The following is an 18,263-nucleotide window of genomic DNA, read 5'->3' as shown; positions in this document are numbered from 1 at the left end:
GCTTTCACACACGCGTCAAAGCTAGCAGAGCAAAGTGGCTCACAGGAACAGCCCACAGGGCCGCGCCTATCCGTCCCCGCACATGCATGTATACATCGTACGCCTGCGCAGACGTCGGCTATTGGAGCGTGGCTGAACAACTCGTCGCGTGATCGGGATGATTGGCCTTGAAGGAGAGTTCGCGCCGCGCGAGCGCTCGTCGGACCAGCGGGAGCGAAAAACGCTTCGCCTTTCGATTGTTCCCGTCAGAAACGGTGGCCTGCATTTCGACCGTTGCTTTCCTTATTTTTGAATTTTATCTTCTATTCCTTAGTTTCGTCGGCAACAAGTCCTTCAATGGATTGTAAAAACGCTTCAGGCCACTGGAGACCATATCACTTGACAGCAGCAATTGGGCCGCTGCTTCGTACAAGCCATTCCCATCGTCGCTTTAACCTCCATGCGCGGCCTGAATTTTCATAACCCCTTCCCTGTCCCTCACCCCTTCCTCCCACCTACCACCTCACGCATTGAACTTTCTCAAAAGACCTCGTCGATTCCTCATCTCCAGTAATGCGTATTTTTCTTCTCACAAAAGACCGTTGTAGGCGCTCAAAAAGGCAGTCACCATGCTCCTATAGTTAGGCGCGCAGGGCTCTGAGTAGAAGTAAGACGCGCGCGCGGCTCTGATTTGAAAGCGCAATTTCGCCACACGCCCCCCACTGCAAGCTTTGCGGACAACTACCAGCCGCAAAACGAGGTGGGAGCTGAAAGGGTCGTTGCGATGATAAACGCACCCCGCGCAAAGCAGAGGAAATGCGCTAGAACTTCCCGCTGTCCGTATGCAAATCGCAGTGCGCGCTCTACAATGACCGCGCCACCTTCGACACGCAAAGCAGAACAGGGCCTACTTTAGCTTTTATGCAACAGAGGGACAGAAAACGACGGTCAAATTAGTTTCCGGCTGCTAGGGTGTAAACAGTAGAGCGAGAGCGTGGAGGCCAAGTCGGTGACAAGGGGATACCGCGGCAAGTTTGATGAATGCCTTATACCACTGGTGGAAAAGATAAATGTTGCTGCACACTTGAGAGGCATGCGAAACCAGCTGCACGCCAGACTACGCCCGTGAGAGCTGTAAGGGTAGCAAGCGCTTATTTTTTTTCTTTGTTCGAAGTGGTACGCGTCCGTCGAAATGGATTGCATGGCGTCAAAGTGAAAGACGGAGTGAATGCCTAGGGAATTAGGCAAAAAAGAAAGGGGAAGGGGCAATGAATGTGAATAAAGAAACTAAAATGGTAACAGTGATTGAAGGCGTGAATCTATACAACTCTCTCGTAGCAAACAAACGCTTTTTGTGCGTGGTGACGATGAATAAGCAAGAATAAAACGAGCTGTTAAGAAACGAATCAACGCGAGAAGCCGGTGGACAAAAAGAGAAGGAAGGCGACAATGAAAGTATTTGGAAAATAATGTTGGGCGTGGTTCGATTCTCAGCTGCCGTTCAGGGAAAGGGAAAGAAAGAAATATAGATCGGCGATGGAATGCGTTTTGTGAGAAGCCATGGGTTGCTCTCGATAGTGCGACCTTCGACGAACGAGCGACTGTCGTTCAGCGCAAATAAAACGCGCTAATACTCGAGATCTCCGAGGGTGATGACCGCGTTCTCCTTTCTTTTCTGTAGGTTTGGTTATTTATTTCTGTGGAAAGCGACAGTCAGGCCGCCAGCCAAAAGGCGGAAAGGCTGATCAACGTGTCTTTGTAACTGAAAGCGCCGTTCACCTACAGAAAAATGACACACAAGAGCAGTACGGTCATTTTAGGCAAAGTCATCCCACAGAAGTGTTTCTTTTTATTTTCATTTATTTAATTTTGACGACAGTCTCACCTTTTGTAACATTATGACAAAAGAAAATTAACAGAAAGATCAAAAGACTTTCTACAAGCAAGCAAGCGAAAGAAATAAAACATGGGGAGTAAGCTCTTGTAAGACGCGTAAGCGAAGCGCGAAATAGGTTTCATATAGGCAAGCTGCACAGATGTTGCAGCCGTTTCTTTCAAGTGTGCATGCGATATTGCTCTTGCTGTCGAGAAAAGCTCTGGTTTTAGCTTTTATTTCTCTTCACATAAACACACACGCACACGTACACACACACCGCGCTGCAGTATTTATACTTCAATGACGTGGCTTACCTCCTTTCGACTCCTCGACGCAGAACCGACCGCGCTAAGCCTCTCTTATCTCGGTTATAGTGCTTCCCTGCCGCGAGACAGGAATGCGAACACGAAGTTTACTAATTGGAACGTTCCTCTTTTATCTGAGCCCAGTAGGAGGAACCTATAGAAAAACCTTTCTCCTCTCGATTCAACTTATCCGTTTGTCCATCTCCGAAGAAAGAAAAATTGAGAAACGAATCTACGCCGTCGAAGCGGTGTCCGTGGCAGTGTAAACGCGCTCCGAGAAGCGACGTCGCGTTTGTATCGCGCGAGCGCCTCAAAGCAATAAACCGCGAGCGCCGAGAGTGTCGGTCGACCTTGGAAGGCCGCGACCGATTTCCTATGTGGGCCCGCTACATAGCGGCCGGAAATTTATGGCCCCAAACCACGATCCGCGAAGCGTGCGCGAACAGACATCTCTGTGTTTGCAGTCGCAGCGGAATGGAGCTTGCGCTTAGTACGCCGATAGGCCTGAGACGGGCAGGCATAGCTTTGCATCAGAGCAAGGCGATCGATAGGAGATTCAGCGTTAGACAGTCGGCCATGTTTAACAGCTGTCGTTAATGAGATGAGCTCTGCAGCACGCGACGGGAAAATGCCGGAGTTCATTCTGCGTTGTTGACAGTGGCTCCTATATGGTTTGATGACTATATGCTGACGCTTTTCTGCTGATGCGGCGCCACCTACTCAAGCAGCATTCAGACCAGCGCGTCGCAAATTGAACGTTCCCACCCCGTGTTCGCGGTCGAGGCTTGCCTCGTTACGCTAGAGCGCAACTATACTCAAGCCGAGGCTTGGTTGCGTGAACGTGCGCGAAGGTTAATACAGACAAGGACGTGTGGCCAGTCCATCGCGTACGTCTTGCAGCTGCTGCGAGACACTTCAGCACCTGATGTCGGAGTATCTCGCTTTCAGTGCGCAGCGCATGTCGCCAGTGAAAGACTATCATCTCCTTGGCCTGCGGTGTACAACACTCGACGAATGTTTGTACCCCAGTGGTTATGCGTCTCGACGTGATCAGGTTCATCGCGCTCTACTGTCTTTTCTAGAATTAACTAACTTAGGTTCACGTTTGTGGCGTCGATACGTTGCGGGTCCTTCAGTGACCGGCCCTACTGCGTGTGATCTGTACTGTGTGTTCTCCTTTATTCTTTTAGATTTGTCCCGTTGCTCTTCTTTCCCTCTTTCCTCCCCTCCTTCCTATCTTCCATTTCTGTGTTGCTGTCACCTCTCTTCTGAAGAGTAGGCAGGCGTTGTGCCCTTTCCGGTGGCAGTTGCCAGCCTGCTCCTCGCTTTCCCCTTCCTGTTAAATGTATATATGTTTTCAAAACAAATAATAATAATAATAATAATAATAATAATAATAATAATAATAATAATAATAATAATAATAATAATAATAATAATAATAATAATAATAATAATAATAATAATAATAATAATATAGTTTGTTACGAGCATGGCTTGCAGTCGAAGTCAGGTCGCAAGTTTTGCTTGGCGCAGGAGGAGGGCGTGAAAAGAAAGTGTCCTCTTTACGAGCATGTTCACTAAGAGCAACGAAAATAATGCCATGCTGAAGAAACATTTCCCTTTCATCAATTTTGCCATGCAGACTTGCTACATAGGAAATGCTGTAATGAAAATCACAAGGCACAGACACCTTGGTCGGAGTAGCCGCACGACAGCATGTGTCAAGGTATGGTACCTCGAGATACCTCTGCCCATTTGGCTGGTGACAGCCTGTTGGATGCTTCTCGTGGCTTGTGGCAATGCTCTCGCGTTTAGGGCACGCGAGTGACATCGAACTGAGCATGCAATGCCGGAATGGGTCCGCTCACTCCTGCCACGGAGAGGAAACCGTATTCGTGTTAGTCGGAACGGCCATCGCCAGTATTTTCGTTCTTAAATTATGTGCTCCGTACTTATGAATTTCACGGCATCGACGAGCGTTCATATCGCATACATGGTCAGAGTAGTGAAGTTGTCACGGCGTAAGTACTGTCGTTGCCGTAAAGGGACTAGAAGTATACATGCTGCGCTCTGTAAACGCCATAATCCTATATTTAAGTCCACTGAAGGATGAAAGACTACCCTATATGTATCTCCACCACCTCTGTACCGCATCGGCCGAAGTTCTCCACTAGCTATGCCCACAAGTTTCTTTATCAACTGACCCAATCTTCTGCAGTTTTTCTTCTGTATGTCCTATATTCTGCAGTAGCTCGATACAATTAAGCACCGGCTATCTCTGCTCACGCAATAAGTGACCTGCCCATGAAGCTCCACAGTAACTTCTACATACGCTAAACTAGTATACCGTTCACGCACGTGTTACTTCTGCACCCATGCTGCTGTATTGTTATCCAAGGATATGCCTATAACTTTCCATCGATACTTACATATCGATAAGTTACGGCGCATCTGAACTGTGGCTGTCCTACGTGTGGGCGAGAAGGTACCGCCGCAGTCGCACAAAGATGAACAGACGCATAAGGGATGGTTTAGCGCAAGACCAAAGTGTCAAGTCACAGTGTGAACGTAACGCCAAGCAAACGGGAAAGGAGGGCAAGGGAGACGAAAGAAAGGTGAAAGGCAGGAAAGTTAACCAGAATGGAAAATTTGGCCCACTCAACTGTAGTGGACGTCTACGTGCTGCGAAGCATTCGCGATTGGTAGATAACGGTTGTATGAATAGTGCAACTGCTGTGTAGCGAATGGTTATGTAGAAATTATTTGCTGTGGTGTTTATATTTATAATTAATAAGAAACAATGCTTGTCGAAGCAAGATATAAAATTGGAGGCAAACTAAAACTAAGTGGCCCATATACCCAGTGGCTCCAGTACGCATAACCTAGTGCACATACTCATTAGAACATGCCCAGTCGCCCCCGGGGCCAGAAATGTTAGTCTGCAGTATCACCGGTATCGGCCTTCCAAAACCGCGAGACAGCCCGTTCGAAAAAAAGAAAGACAAAAAAGCTGCACTTGAAGAATGCTCTGCATTGCAATACTGTATACGGTTTGCTACCCTCACTGCGGGAGCTGGTGAAGGCGAGCTAGACAGATGGCAAAGAAGTAGACCCCAATCACAGGCGCGCGATCACGGACGCTCACCGTACAGTTTCAGCGCACGGTAACGGTAGAGGCCAGTCAGTGCTAAGGCCCTTTGCGCAAGTCGTTTCCTGCATTTGCTTTACCTATACTTTATTCTTGCCGTCTTTAATTTCCCCTTACGACCCTCCCAATGCGACGTAGCAAACCAGAATCTTTTCCGGTTAACCTCCCTGCTTTTCGCACCACATTTCTCTCTCTCTCTCTATCTTTCTCTCTCTCTCTCTTGCGCAAGTTCGCTGTTCATCACAACTGTAACAGTGCCTTCGTTGCCCTCTGCTGCGATCGCTGATGAGGCCAAATTTGTTCATTCCGACAACGGCACGGCGTCAATGCGATCTAGCACAGCCGCGACTCGCAGCACAAACAATAGCAAATGTTAATGAAGCTGCACTGTCCAGCGCTGTGTAAAGGCAAGATCAAACTGTACAGAATTTCTTTCCCGGTCATACAAAAAATCTCGTCATATTATTTGTCCAAAGGTTACGGTCGAACGCTTAACAATATAGTTATTTCGAGAACACGACACCCAGTGACAAGGGATTGGCCGCAAACCGAGGCCGCTGATGATAGAACACGGCAAGCAAACGCCAAGAAAGCGCACGGGCTCAATCGCCAGCTAGGAAAGGACGCTCGCCCTTCACATGTTTTGGCATGCCCTAGCCATCCATTAACCACAAGGGTGCGTTATCACTATCTAGCATATTGGTTGGTTGTAGGCAGTAACATGCACAAATCGTTTCTGCGTTCTGTTGAGTCCGTACATACATGTGGGTAAGTTGATAAACTATTTGGATGCTGGTCACCCCTGTGGAGAATAGGCCCCACTCTGCATATCAGTTACTTCGTAATCTTATCGTGATCATCTTTCAACAATTGTGTGAAAGAAAATTAAGAAAGCAGCTGTATTGAACAAATGGTACTATCTTCTCATCTATCGCTACTGGGCTCGTTGTGCAGGCATGGACATACTAGCTGTAAGATATGTATAGATAGAGAAAAAGGAAAGAGACGTGGGAAGGCCAGGAGGTTATGCAAGTTGCAACCTTGTACATCTTGAGAACGGAAAGGCCTATCAGAAAGATATGAAGAGAGCCAGTGCGCACGCAACCACAGGGGCATGTATCTTAAAGAACGGATTACGAAAAGCTCAAAAGATTTTTATCAAAGGGGTACGCTTAAGTGCCAATGGCTTGTAAGTGCTACATAAAGGCAACAGTCGTATGGTTTAATATGTTTTCTAAATAGTGACACGAAGAACGGTGCAAATGTTTGTGAACATGTATTGAAGCAGCGCGATGGGACGAGATCAAAAAACGCACACAACAGGACAGCGCCACACCATACAATTGTTTGCGCCCTTAAGAATGATTAAGGGTATAAATAGCTCTGTAACTCACATCATGATACATTTCTTTAGGTGTAAGGGTGCGAGTTATAGACCGATTTACAACCTTATTTGCTTTTAAGAGCATAAATTATTTAACAGATGTAGTCTGGTTAAGGCTGCTTTGCTGTCCTCGTCCCATCGCGCTGGCTCTACATACTTTAAAGATAAACCTTATCGCCCGGATCAAGTTGTTTGTGAACACTTCCGGAGCTGCTGATGGTAACCTCGAAATAAAAACAAGCTGGAACAATATCGCATCTTCATACGAAAGAAAAATATAGAGAGAGAAAGCCGCTTCAAAGCTCCTGCCTGGACAAACGCATCCTCACAATTCGAGCATAACAAATAGAATATATATTTCGGAAAATAACAAAGGCAACGATCAAGCCTTTTCTTCCGCCGCCTGCTTTACCGCCGCGGGCATAAATAAAGGGTGGGGGAAAAAGAAAAAGGAAAAAGAAACCTCGCCACAGAAGGTCACACGAGGAAAGCAGCCAATGAGAAAATGGAAAGACGAAAGAAACGAGAAAGCGGGGCCTGCCAATGTAATCGTCTGTTCTTACTATTTCTTTTCTTGCTGGTCCACACACATGCACGCATATACTGCCGCACGTGCGATGCATATAACCTCTCGCCCCCCGTCGTGCGTCGCTATCTCGGGCGTCGTCGACGTCGGGGGTGATCGGTTCGGTGATCTGCGCGTCCCACCTTCCTGCTCGAGCGGCTGTACCGCTCTGCACGGCGCCCGAAGAGCGGTCCGCCTCGGTTTTGTTAATGAAGTGTCCCAATCGCGCACACGCACGCACGCACAAACACACTCAGCTCGATCCCATAGCGCCTGCGTGCCGGCTGCACCAGAGACAATAAACGCGACAACGCTTCCACGGCTATAGCTGCGGGAAGGTTGCATGCAGCCGCCGCTGCTGCAACAGCCTCGACTGCGTCTAGGATATATACCTCCGGGCGAGGGTACCAGCTTACGTGCTTATCGGCGCGGTTTTTTTTTTCTCATTTTCTTTCTTTCTTTTTGTCGCTCCACGCTCTCTATGCAGTTGTTCGCGTGCTGCTCCTTTCTGTTCCGCGGGAAAGCTGGCAGTGCACGCCGAAGCGGGGCTACACGGGGGTGCGAAGGGGAGGCTGAAGCGGCATAAGGCCTTTGTGGAACGCGGACGAGGTCGAACGAGCCACACAACCCGCTTCCAGCTGCACGACGACGACGACGATCGGTGGAGACGACGTCGCACGGACTCCGCGGGCGACGCTCCGAGCTGCATGCGTGTACCGCCGCCGATAGGCGACGACACGCCGCTGCCGATCAACGCTCTGTAGCGCGGAGCGAACCGCATAGGAGTCGGCTGTGTGTCCTGTCCTCTGTCATTCATTCTGTCTCTCTCTCTCTATTCTCTCCATATCTCCAGAACTTATCGGTTTAGCGGCAATTCGGAGATGAGGGGCCGCAATTTTCCCCGCCGAACGACCCGCGATGGAGATTGATACGGCTTATAATGAAACGAAATTAATGTGGTGAGACTTGGGTGCGACGGCGTCCGCGACGTAACGCGCTAACTCCTTGACCGCATAGCACAACGCCGACGACGTCCACTCGGCGACGGTGCTGTAATAGCGGAGAGAGAGAGAGAGAGAGAGAGAGAGAGATTTGCAGGATGTCCCCATCCTCTTAGGTTGGATCTAATAGGATTGTAGCACGATCGGTATCCTTCAACCACGAAGCTTTGTTTCCTAGATACCTCCATTGGTTTTAGCTGAAAGCTCGTGCTTGCTATTTTTGTTAATTAGATGCCAGCTTTCTGTCCCTAATGAATCCCACCTTGTGGGCTCCTGCAGAGCTCACCCGGTTCATTGATGTTCCTGCATTTTGAGATGTCGACTAATTACACATTTTACCATCTACTAGCCTCGTGGTAAGTTCACCGAATAGAAATGCCTGCGGGATTCTGGCCTAGATTCCCGGACTACGACATCCTTTCTTTTTTTCACCTGCGAAGCCTTCTTTTCAACAAAAATATTTGAGTTTACTTTTAAGCTTCGTGCGAGATTCAGGAGTATGACGGATTCTCCTCGCAACTAATTGGTTAGCGTGCCCATCAATGCGCCCGCAATGTTAATCATCTTCATAATGGTGACAATCTATTTTGCTTTCAACAGTGGATCTCCTCGCTTCCTGTACAATTTTCATCTAAGCGAATTATCAGGACTCAGCTAATTATATAACTACCTTGCCATTGTCGTTAAACGATCTCTTCACTCGTCGATCTCCAATTATACGCAGGTAACCCAGATACGGTGCTTGTCCCCCTTTGCCCTCAGGGCTGGAAACGCGCTACCAGACTGTCCACATAAGCTGTCGTTCTGGCCACGCACGACACAGACAAGGCCGATCGTCAACACAGACCTCGATAGTGTGAACGGGGTCGAGCGTGGAGAAAGGCCGAGGTATAACGCAAACGCGTATCGCATCGTCCCTTCAACAGCCCCGACTTACACTAAGAATACGCCCCGCAGGTGGCGGCGTCGTGCTGAGAGGAACGCCAGAAGCGCAACGAACCGCCGCCGAACCCGAGGGCTTCTCCTTCGCACGGCCGCTGGCCGTAGCTGAATCGCAAACGTTACGCTTTTCGGCCATCGTACCGTGCGGCGAACGGAAGTGCAGTGCTTGCTCACCGCATCACCGCCCGGAAGAGACTCGCTTGTTTACCGCTGACCGGTTGTGCAGGCCCGAGCGCGGCTGCAAGTTCCGCTCGCTCCCTTCCTGCCTCCGAGTCCCACGCTCCCCGGTGTGACGAGCTGCGCCGGTCATTGAAATATTGCGCGCCCGATCGGACTTGAGTATATGTCCCGGGGAAATCGCAATGCGGCTATGTACTAAGATTAAGGAGTTTATCGAAGTGGTCTTACGCTAAGTACACACAGTGCCAAGGCCCTCTATGCATGATTGCCGAGTTCACAACAACAGAAACCACAGCAGAAGATTGCTTGAATTCATACAAAACACAGGTCTTACAACACACATATAAAATACACAGCATACATAATGCCGGAAGGCAAAAAGTCTTGATTGCAATAAAAAAAAATATTATAGCGTACTTAATGGATCACATTCACTGGCAGCTAGCATTGCTGCTAAATAGCGTCCTGTGCGATGGACAGGAAATACAACCCAAGCTTGGGTAGCACAAGGTTGGCCACAAAATATTGTGGGCCACAAGTGCCGTGAAAGAAAGTGATTTGTTTCTTGGTAGAAATACAGGGAATTGATTTAAAAAGTACGACCTGTAGCTTCGATGTGTAAACTCAAGATGCTGCGCACGTGAGCCTCATCCTTTCCTCCTTTTTTTTGTGGTATCGTGCACTGCTAACTTCTGTCCTTGGCCGTACTTATGTTTTAATCGTTGTCGAGCGTCAGCAGAGGTCAAGCAGCGGACATTCCGCTGGTTACATAACGACGCTTGCTTCGCAAAAGCAAGCACTCCACGAATTGCAAATCAAGCGCGCGCTCCGCTTGCGCCAGACTTTTCAGATGCCCCTGTGCCGCGCTGTGTCGTTGCCAGTAGCAAAGCTGTACAATGCGCCTCAGCCGGGACCTTGTAAAATTCATTTGGTGACGTCAGCGGGAAGAAAGTGCACGTAGACGCAACGTGCTTAATTCAAACGCAAGGGTTATCGTTCTCGTTGCTGAGTCAGCGACGTCTTGCCGTCTTCTCAAAACGATGATGGCGTCTTGAGCGTGCAGTCACGCCACGTGCTATAGAAAGATTCGCGCTAAGTCGGCAGGATCCTAAAGCGTGGTGTGTTTCCCCTCCTTTCCGCCTTCGTCGCGCTGTACGCGTACAGACATTCCAACAGGCCTCAGTAGACAAAAATCGGGCATGTCATTACCGCGTCATACTTAACGCAGCCTAAACGAACTACGTTTAGTGCGAAATATTGTGGACAGACAAGCCAGTGTACTCTGTGTACAACGTTACTGAGCATTTGCATCACGGACCATGCGGCTGCTGCCCTCACTAGTCAGAGACAAAAATATCTGATAGTCGCCCTACGCTTGCGACGTGACTCGAGCTTAAGAGCTTCGGAACATTCCCGGTCCTCGGAGAAGAGCCACCGGCGCGCTGTATGATTCGAAAACGTTGCTTGTGTTCCTGAGGTATGCAGGCCTTAACGGAACTTTGTGAATAGATTTATTGCGTATGTGCCACTTGTGTGTTTATGTGATTGCTGTGCATACCATAGTTATTTCGGGTGATCAGCCAGGCTGACATATCCAGCTTTTTTTTTTTTATTTAAAGTCGATCCGTCTATCTCTCCTGAAACTCTTAAACTTCGTGAGCGACGCTTACGAATGAAAACAGAAGCTTTCAACTCGAAATTAAACAGATATCTAAATAAATATTGACAAAAGATCTATAGGTATACGGCAAGCTTTCGGAGCAGAGAACAAGTAATCCGTGGTACGGTGCAGAAAAAAAAACGAAGAAAATAAAGCCGTCAAACCGGAAAGCTTGCGGCCATTCAATATTCACATTCTACCACCTACTTACCACGGCATCATAAATAGTGACATCATGCGGCTGGAGCTAGTTAACTGTCTATTAGTTTGAACAGAACACGGTGCATTAAAAAAAATACTGCCTGGTGTTTTATCGTCATTTTCTGTACAACGAGGGTCCAGACAGGCGCAAGTGAACTGAAATTTGTGAGCACACAATGACGTCATTAGTGTCTCATTTAAACACGACTTCACGCTTGCGCTGAGCAGACGGGTGACTGATTACAAGGCTACTTAGTCCCATAAGAAACTTAGAACGCTGTAAAGATGTGGGACCAAGAAAGTGGCACACAACACAAGCGCTCATTTTGTCATTTTATTCGTCCCTCGTCTTTACTGCACCCTGTTTCTCAAGAGAGTTAAATACTAGCTAACCAACCTTTCCATCCCATTGCAAGGCTATTTAGTCACATCCGTTTCCTCTGGTGTAACCTATAACGGTGTGCAAATAAATTGGCATTTCCGAAAGTTAGACGAAATAACTGATAAAATAGACAGTTGGTATTTATTCAGTGAAGAACAGTAGCTTTTTTTTTAGCGCCTGTGAATTCTTCTTTTTTTGGTCCCTGAATGCGTTGGGCTGCGTTAGTACATCGAATAATTCCCAGAAGTGACAGTGTAGAGCTACAATACGATCCCAGTGCAACACCGCCATAGCAATTGGCAGAAGTGAAGTTAAAATAAGAATTAAGCTGAAGAAAAGTGAAATGATTACCATTAAGTAATGTGATAATTGGAGCACCCGAGTAAACAGCTCACAAGAAGAACACCAGAGAGAGAGAAGTGAAACGTCAGCGCTGGCTTCAAACTTGGAAGTTGTTGGAAATCAGCCAGTCGCAAGTTTGAAATCAGCACTGTGCTCGCGCTTTTCCGTTCTCGTTGACTTGCGCGCGCTGTTTGATGTCTTGGCCATGGATTAACCTACCAACTCCTCAAAGCTGCAACACATCTACGGTAATTCAGCCTTCCGGCTTGACGCGATGAGCTGTCCGCTGTGGCATTGGAGACCAGCAATGTTTGATATTTACAGCTGCATCTACGGACATGAACATGGCTGCGCATTGCGCCACGCTAAGAACAAGCTAATACGCGTAGAATCACCAAGGAAAGAAAAGCCGCCGAATAAAAATTGAAACCAGCATAGTTGCGGTGGTAGTCTTAGCGAGTGTAATGAGGAGATCGATTTTTTTCAAAGGGGGTAGTTGGTTTCAGTTGCTAACGCTGTAGCCCGCCGATCTCATATGAGCTGCTAACATGTGAGAGCTGCGCGTCAAGTTTAAAATTTCGTGACCTGTTTTTATTTTTTTTCCTAGGGGTATTAGTTACATAGGTGCGATGTGCGATAGGAAGCACAGGTGTTGCAGTGTTACATTTAATATCGTATATAGTCTGTTTTCTGACTTGTTATTCTTTATAGTTTATGACCCTGTTGATGCGATGAAGGTGTTGTAATTTTATTTGTACGAGCTGTTTGTGTAATGCTGTGCAATGGTGCACCATTTTTCATTATTGCATAACTTTCTTTATAGGTGCAAGATCATGTGAGCTTCTTTTATTACCACGTTGTTAAAAAAAACGTAGCAGGCCCATTGAGCTGAGCGTTGTGCAGTTTCGTGGTTAGGGCGGGTTTTGGCACATTGCCAGGCATTTAGTTACCTATTTGCCACCAACCACCCTGTAAAATTCTTTTGTACGTCTGAATGAGGGAAGGGATAAACATTTTCTGCTTCTAAAACGATAAAAAAGAAAAGAAGAAAACAATGGAAATCATGCACTCTCCTCAGTGATCAATTCTTGGACCATGACCGTTTCCTGATATTGCAAGGAGTGTATAATGAGCTATGCGGTTTTATTTTTTTATCTTTTTTTAAACTACACGGTTCATTTTTCTTCCTTCTTGTTCTTTTTTTTATTCGTCGTTGTCCAGTGTACTTAGCCTCAAAGTACTGAGAGAGTACGGGTTTGCACTTTATGGTAGCTGTTCAGCATCACGCTCAAGCGTGACATTACGTCATTCACGGTTTATTTCGTTCTTTTTCGTGTACATCAGTATTTTTTTCTTTTTTGAGTAATTCTCATCACTCATAGCGCTCGGCTCACAAGTGAGAGAGAGCGAGAAAGAAGGATGCATAGAAAGACAGGGAGGTTAACCACAGGCAGTTCCGGTTGGCTACCCTACACGGGGGGAAGGGTGAAGAGGGATAAAAAGAGAACCGAAGTGCAAGTAACGAAAAGCACATGCCCCCATCCAACCTTCCCCCTTTCCCCCAGCTAAATCTGTCGAACTGGTCCTGGTGAAGATAGCGCGGAAAGAAAAAAAAGAAAGACCTGACCTGTCGATGTAGGTTATAGTTGGCCGTCGTCAGTAGAAGTGTAGCCTGTCAATTCACGTTTTTTGATGTGAGGTGCGTGACCTCGCTCATGATGATAGGCCATACGGGGGTGAATCTCCGTCAAGCTGCAACCGAGGTGAAGCGCCGTTGAGCATCGTGACACGAAGGAGCCCATGAGGTTGTTCATTGATGGCGGGACCAGCTGACAACCAGCTCTCTCGAGTTGCTTGTAACTGTCACGATGCCGGAAAGTAATCGTAGGTTGCGGCGGACGTTCACTAAACAGAAGCGGGAAAGCCTCCACGGAGATTGAAATAGCGGCAATGCTTTGCACGCCAGAACGCTGCGCGCGGTAGCCGCAGCGTTCTGGCGTGCAAAGCATTGCCGGGGGACTGGCGGTGGACTGATTGCGGTGCGGAAATGAAAGCGGCGAGACCGAGAACCGTGAAAATAAGTAGCAGCATTATTTTTCTTTCTTTCTTTCTTTCTTTCTTTCTTTCTTTCTTTCTTTCTTTCTTTCTTTCTTTCTTTCTTTCTTTCTTTCTTTCTTTCTTTCTTTCTTTCTTTCTTTCTTTCTTTCTTTCTTTCTTTCTTTCTTTTTTTCTTTCTTTCTTTCTTTCTTTCTTTCGTTTGTTTCTCTCTTTCTCACTCTTTATTTCTTTACGCTACTTGTTTTAGAAAAAATAAGTATCTTTAGGTTCTAATGAAATGGTGGAAAAGAAAAGTCCGTCGTTGACTCCAGAAATGGAAAATATTTCTGTATTTATATTCACATTATTAAACAAATTACTACAACGCATACTACAAACAATTATTACACTGCTACTATACAACAAATTATTACAACGCGTCAACTTGTCAGCTTGTTGTTACGACGTTGTTGTTAATGCTGTTACGACGTACAACGCGCAAGGAAGTTCAAATGAACGGACAAAACAAAAAGAAATACTGGGGCTTCACGTGACGAAATATCGGCTTGATTATGAGGCAAGCCGTAGCGGGGCACTCCGGACTAATTTTGATCATCTTGAGTTTGTTTAACACGCACCTAAGTCTAAGTAAACTATAGCTTTGTTGTATATTGGGTGTGTTGGTTATTTGATCTTGGATAACATATTAGCGCAGGCTAAAACAAGGGCAGATGTAGTGCGCATCGTCCTGTCTATACGTCTCCCCTCTCTCCTTGTTCGCCAACGCTAAAATGTTATAGACCAGCGTTCTTACATTTCGCTCCCTACTGAAATGCGGCCACCGCGATCGGGATCGAACCCGCCTCCTCAGCAGCGCCGTGACATAGCCACTAAGGTATCGCGAAGTGGTAATTGAGTGAAGAAGCCATGCGCTCTGAAGAAAGTTTGCACTCTATGGGGTGTATATCTGCCACACAACGATGATCGTCATCTGCCTTGATGCGTTTCCTTTCTTGAAAACTCCGCGCCCGCCACTTTCCTGTCGGGAATGCTATGTCATGCTGATAACGCGCATGCCGTTCGTTACTGGAAAGTACCAGGATCACAGCCTTGAAGAAAGAAAACGCATCAAGGCAGATGACCATTATCGTTGTGTGGCAGATATACACCCCAAAGGGTGCAAACTTTTTAGAGTGTGCTCGCAATATACACTCTTAGAAAAATTTACACCCTTTGGGGCTTGTCTTGTCCCCCAACAATAATCGTCTTCTGTCTTGCCCGCGTTTCCTTTCTTTAACGCTGCGAGCCCGGTACTTCCCAGTCACGAACGGCATGCGCGTTATCAGTGTGACGCAGTATTCTCGGCAGGAGAGTAGCGAGCGCAGAGTTTTCAAGAAAGGAAACGCAAGCAAAGCAGATGACGATTATTGTTGTGGGACAAATATACACCCCAAAGGGTGCAACCGTTTTAAGAGTGTGGTGCGTATATTTTCCACACAACGACATCGTCATCTGTCTTGCCCACATTTCTTCGCTTTAACGCTGCGAGTCCGATACTTCCATGTCACGAACGGCATGTGCGTTATCAGCATGACGGAGCATTCTCGACAGCAAATAATCGAGCGCAGTGTTTTCAAGAAAGGAAACGCAAGCAAGACAGATGACGATTATTGTTCTGTGGCAGATGTACACCCGAAAGGGTGTAACTGTTTTTAGATTGTACTGATGAAGGAATGACAAAAGGTTTTAGCATCGATTGGTGGCGTTCGACATCTCGAAACAAGGTAGACGATATGATCCACGCTGTAACGGAGAGTTCTGCACGATTGATTTGCCCCATCTGTAGCTGTTTAACGTGCTCCCGATACACGGCACGTGAGGGCGCACTCTTGCCTTTCGCCTCCATCGAAATGCGGTTGCTGCAACCGGCGATTGCAGCCGCGACTTCGGGCTCACCGGTAGAACACCAGGTATCTATTAAGTCACTTTGGTGCGTTATTCGGAGGTAACATTATAAAACGTATAGTTGACATGGTGGCAAGGCTAATAGGCAAAGAGCACTGAACGGAAACGATCGACCTACTCCAACCGGGTGTTTCGAGGACCAAAGCTGGATTATCATATACCACGTGCAGTCTAATGACAAGATTGCATCAAAACGCAGTTCTGTATAGCAACTCCTTCTCTATACGGAAGTAGTGTCCGATGAGGGCGGACACTCCATGAAAACGATATCGCTGCGTCCATCATTCAAGTGCACAAATTATAAGGCTCATCTGTCGGATACTATCTGCTCCAGAAGTTTTCATACGATGTGAGGCGTTGCCCTTTACAAGTCTAGCGATATGCAATGAGATAAGGTGACGAGACAATCACCTTGTTCTTCAGTTGAAGCATGTTGTCTTTCTTTTTCTTTTTTTTAGTATGATGGTTTAAATTTTGCACTAAGGTATCAAATGACCTGAAAGCTTGTACAAACATTTCAGTCACACAAACAAGCACATGTATCTGATATACAAGCAATTTGATTCATGCGAAAATAAAAATACGTTGCGGTAATGAGTGGTCAAACAACAAGGTACGATGAAGCAGTGGCTTACCTCTACGGGAATACGGTGCCGACCAGCTTCGGAATCTGCGAAGGCAAAAGAAAACAGCGTGTTAGGATATTTGCGTGCGAAGATGTCGATATAAAGTTCGACACTGTGTTCTAACTGCACTTGAATTTACATATATATATATATATATATATATATATATATATATATATATATATATATATATATTAATCCCTGCTCTGTAGATTACACTAACCACGCAACTTCAAAGATTCTCTGTTAGGTGTTGCACGCTGCACCTTCGTTGCACCTTCGTTGTCTTTCATAAGATACATCTGAAGGAGCGGCCAGCACTTTTGACTAATCCGAGCAACTTGTATATAAACACATAGAAGGAGGGAGAACGCAAAACTTAGTGGGCGCGGCAAAGAACAACGGTTGCTTTCCATTTCTCCAAAATATACAGACCCGCATAGCGGACATGAAGTCTGTTGCTGGTCCTTTGGTTTGTTGTTGGAAGTCGGATGTATAGCTGATGACGTAGTTGTCTCAGATACCCACTCATATCACTTGTTCGTTCGTGTAATGTTAAGTACGCTTATTTTATGAAATTTCTGAAGCACGGTTTGGCTAAAGAACGCCTACACACTCATGATTCTTGTGCGTCGTCATCCGCAACATTAAAGCGTCGAAGTTGCGAATTAAGGTGAAGTACATAAAATACGCAAAACACATTTTCGAAGCCACAGTCAAATAGTCGAAAGTTACAGTCACAGTTGTTTATAGCGGACACTCATAATTCTTTCGCTAGAACTTGAGACTGTTTATGGAAAACCATGGGTCTGGTGCTGCGATTATGTGTATGCTTTGCAGCCACGCTGATTGAAATGAAGGAACACATTACCTCATACTGCGCGCATAGCTATCGCTACTTGTAATGCCCACTTTATGCGGTACCTGCTTCAAAGCCGTTCTTTCTTGCGCAAGGTTTAGCAATATTCATGGACACTCCCAGTTCAAATATTGCAACCTCTCGGGTGAAAAATACGCATACGAAAAAAAAAAAAAACACCGCAAACCTAGGCAATCATGCTGCAGGATAAACTGACACAAAATTATTCTATAGCAAAGAATTGCGAGCTCTTTTTTATTTCTTCATTTGAGCCATATGACGCGCAGACTTCGATCTCCGGCACATCACCCTGTGACCTCGTCGCTCTAGACGACTACCGGTCAGTTCGCTAAATCGCGTGTCCTAACAGGGTGACCTCTTTCCAGGGTGCGGCGGGACGCAAAGCTGTGAGTGGTCGGTGACTAAGAGCGTAAACACGATGACGAAGGCGTACAGTGGCTCGCCTCATAGCTGCCTCGCACATCGCCATCCAGCGACACTGATGACCCTTCGATGACGTTGATTAGCCACGCCGGTGACGCCTTTGTACTCGCAACTGACGGACGCTCCGGCCGGAGATGTGCATCGGCAGGAAAGGTTGACGGCTCGAGTCAAGTTGCGCAACGAGCAAGCGGCGCAACGATGCGCTTTCTGCGAAAGCTATCGCGCCGAGAACCGCACTTATAACGCCTGCCTGAATGCAAGCTGCTGCTCACGCTTCATTCGCACGGAACAAAAGAACATTTTCTTTACAGTAACGCTATAAAAAACACGTTTTACCGTGGAATTATGTCTGCAACAAAGGCGC

General features: G+C 46.8%; 1 protein-coding gene across 2 annotated transcripts in view; it reads right to left on the bottom strand.

Annotated features, from left to right (window-relative positions):
* LOC135897149 (uncharacterized) overlaps window positions 1-18,263 on the bottom strand; it is a 193,136-nt gene that overhangs the window by 73,579 nt on the left and 101,294 nt on the right. For both annotated transcript variants that reach the window (XM_065425711.2, XM_065425712.2), the window contains exon 2: window positions 16,606-16,640. In XM_065425711.2, the coding sequence (XP_065281783.2) occupies window positions 16,606-16,640 (35 nt within the window). The remainder of the gene's footprint in view (window positions 1-16,605; window positions 16,641-18,263) is intronic.

The sequence above is a fragment of the Dermacentor albipictus genome, chromosome 5 (assembly GCF_038994185.2).
Source record: "Dermacentor albipictus isolate Rhodes 1998 colony chromosome 5, USDA_Dalb.pri_finalv2, whole genome shotgun sequence".
NCBI classification, from domain to species: Eukaryota; Metazoa; Arthropoda; class Arachnida; order Ixodida; family Ixodidae; genus Dermacentor; species Dermacentor albipictus.
This window is presented reverse-complemented; position numbering and strand designations above follow the sequence as displayed.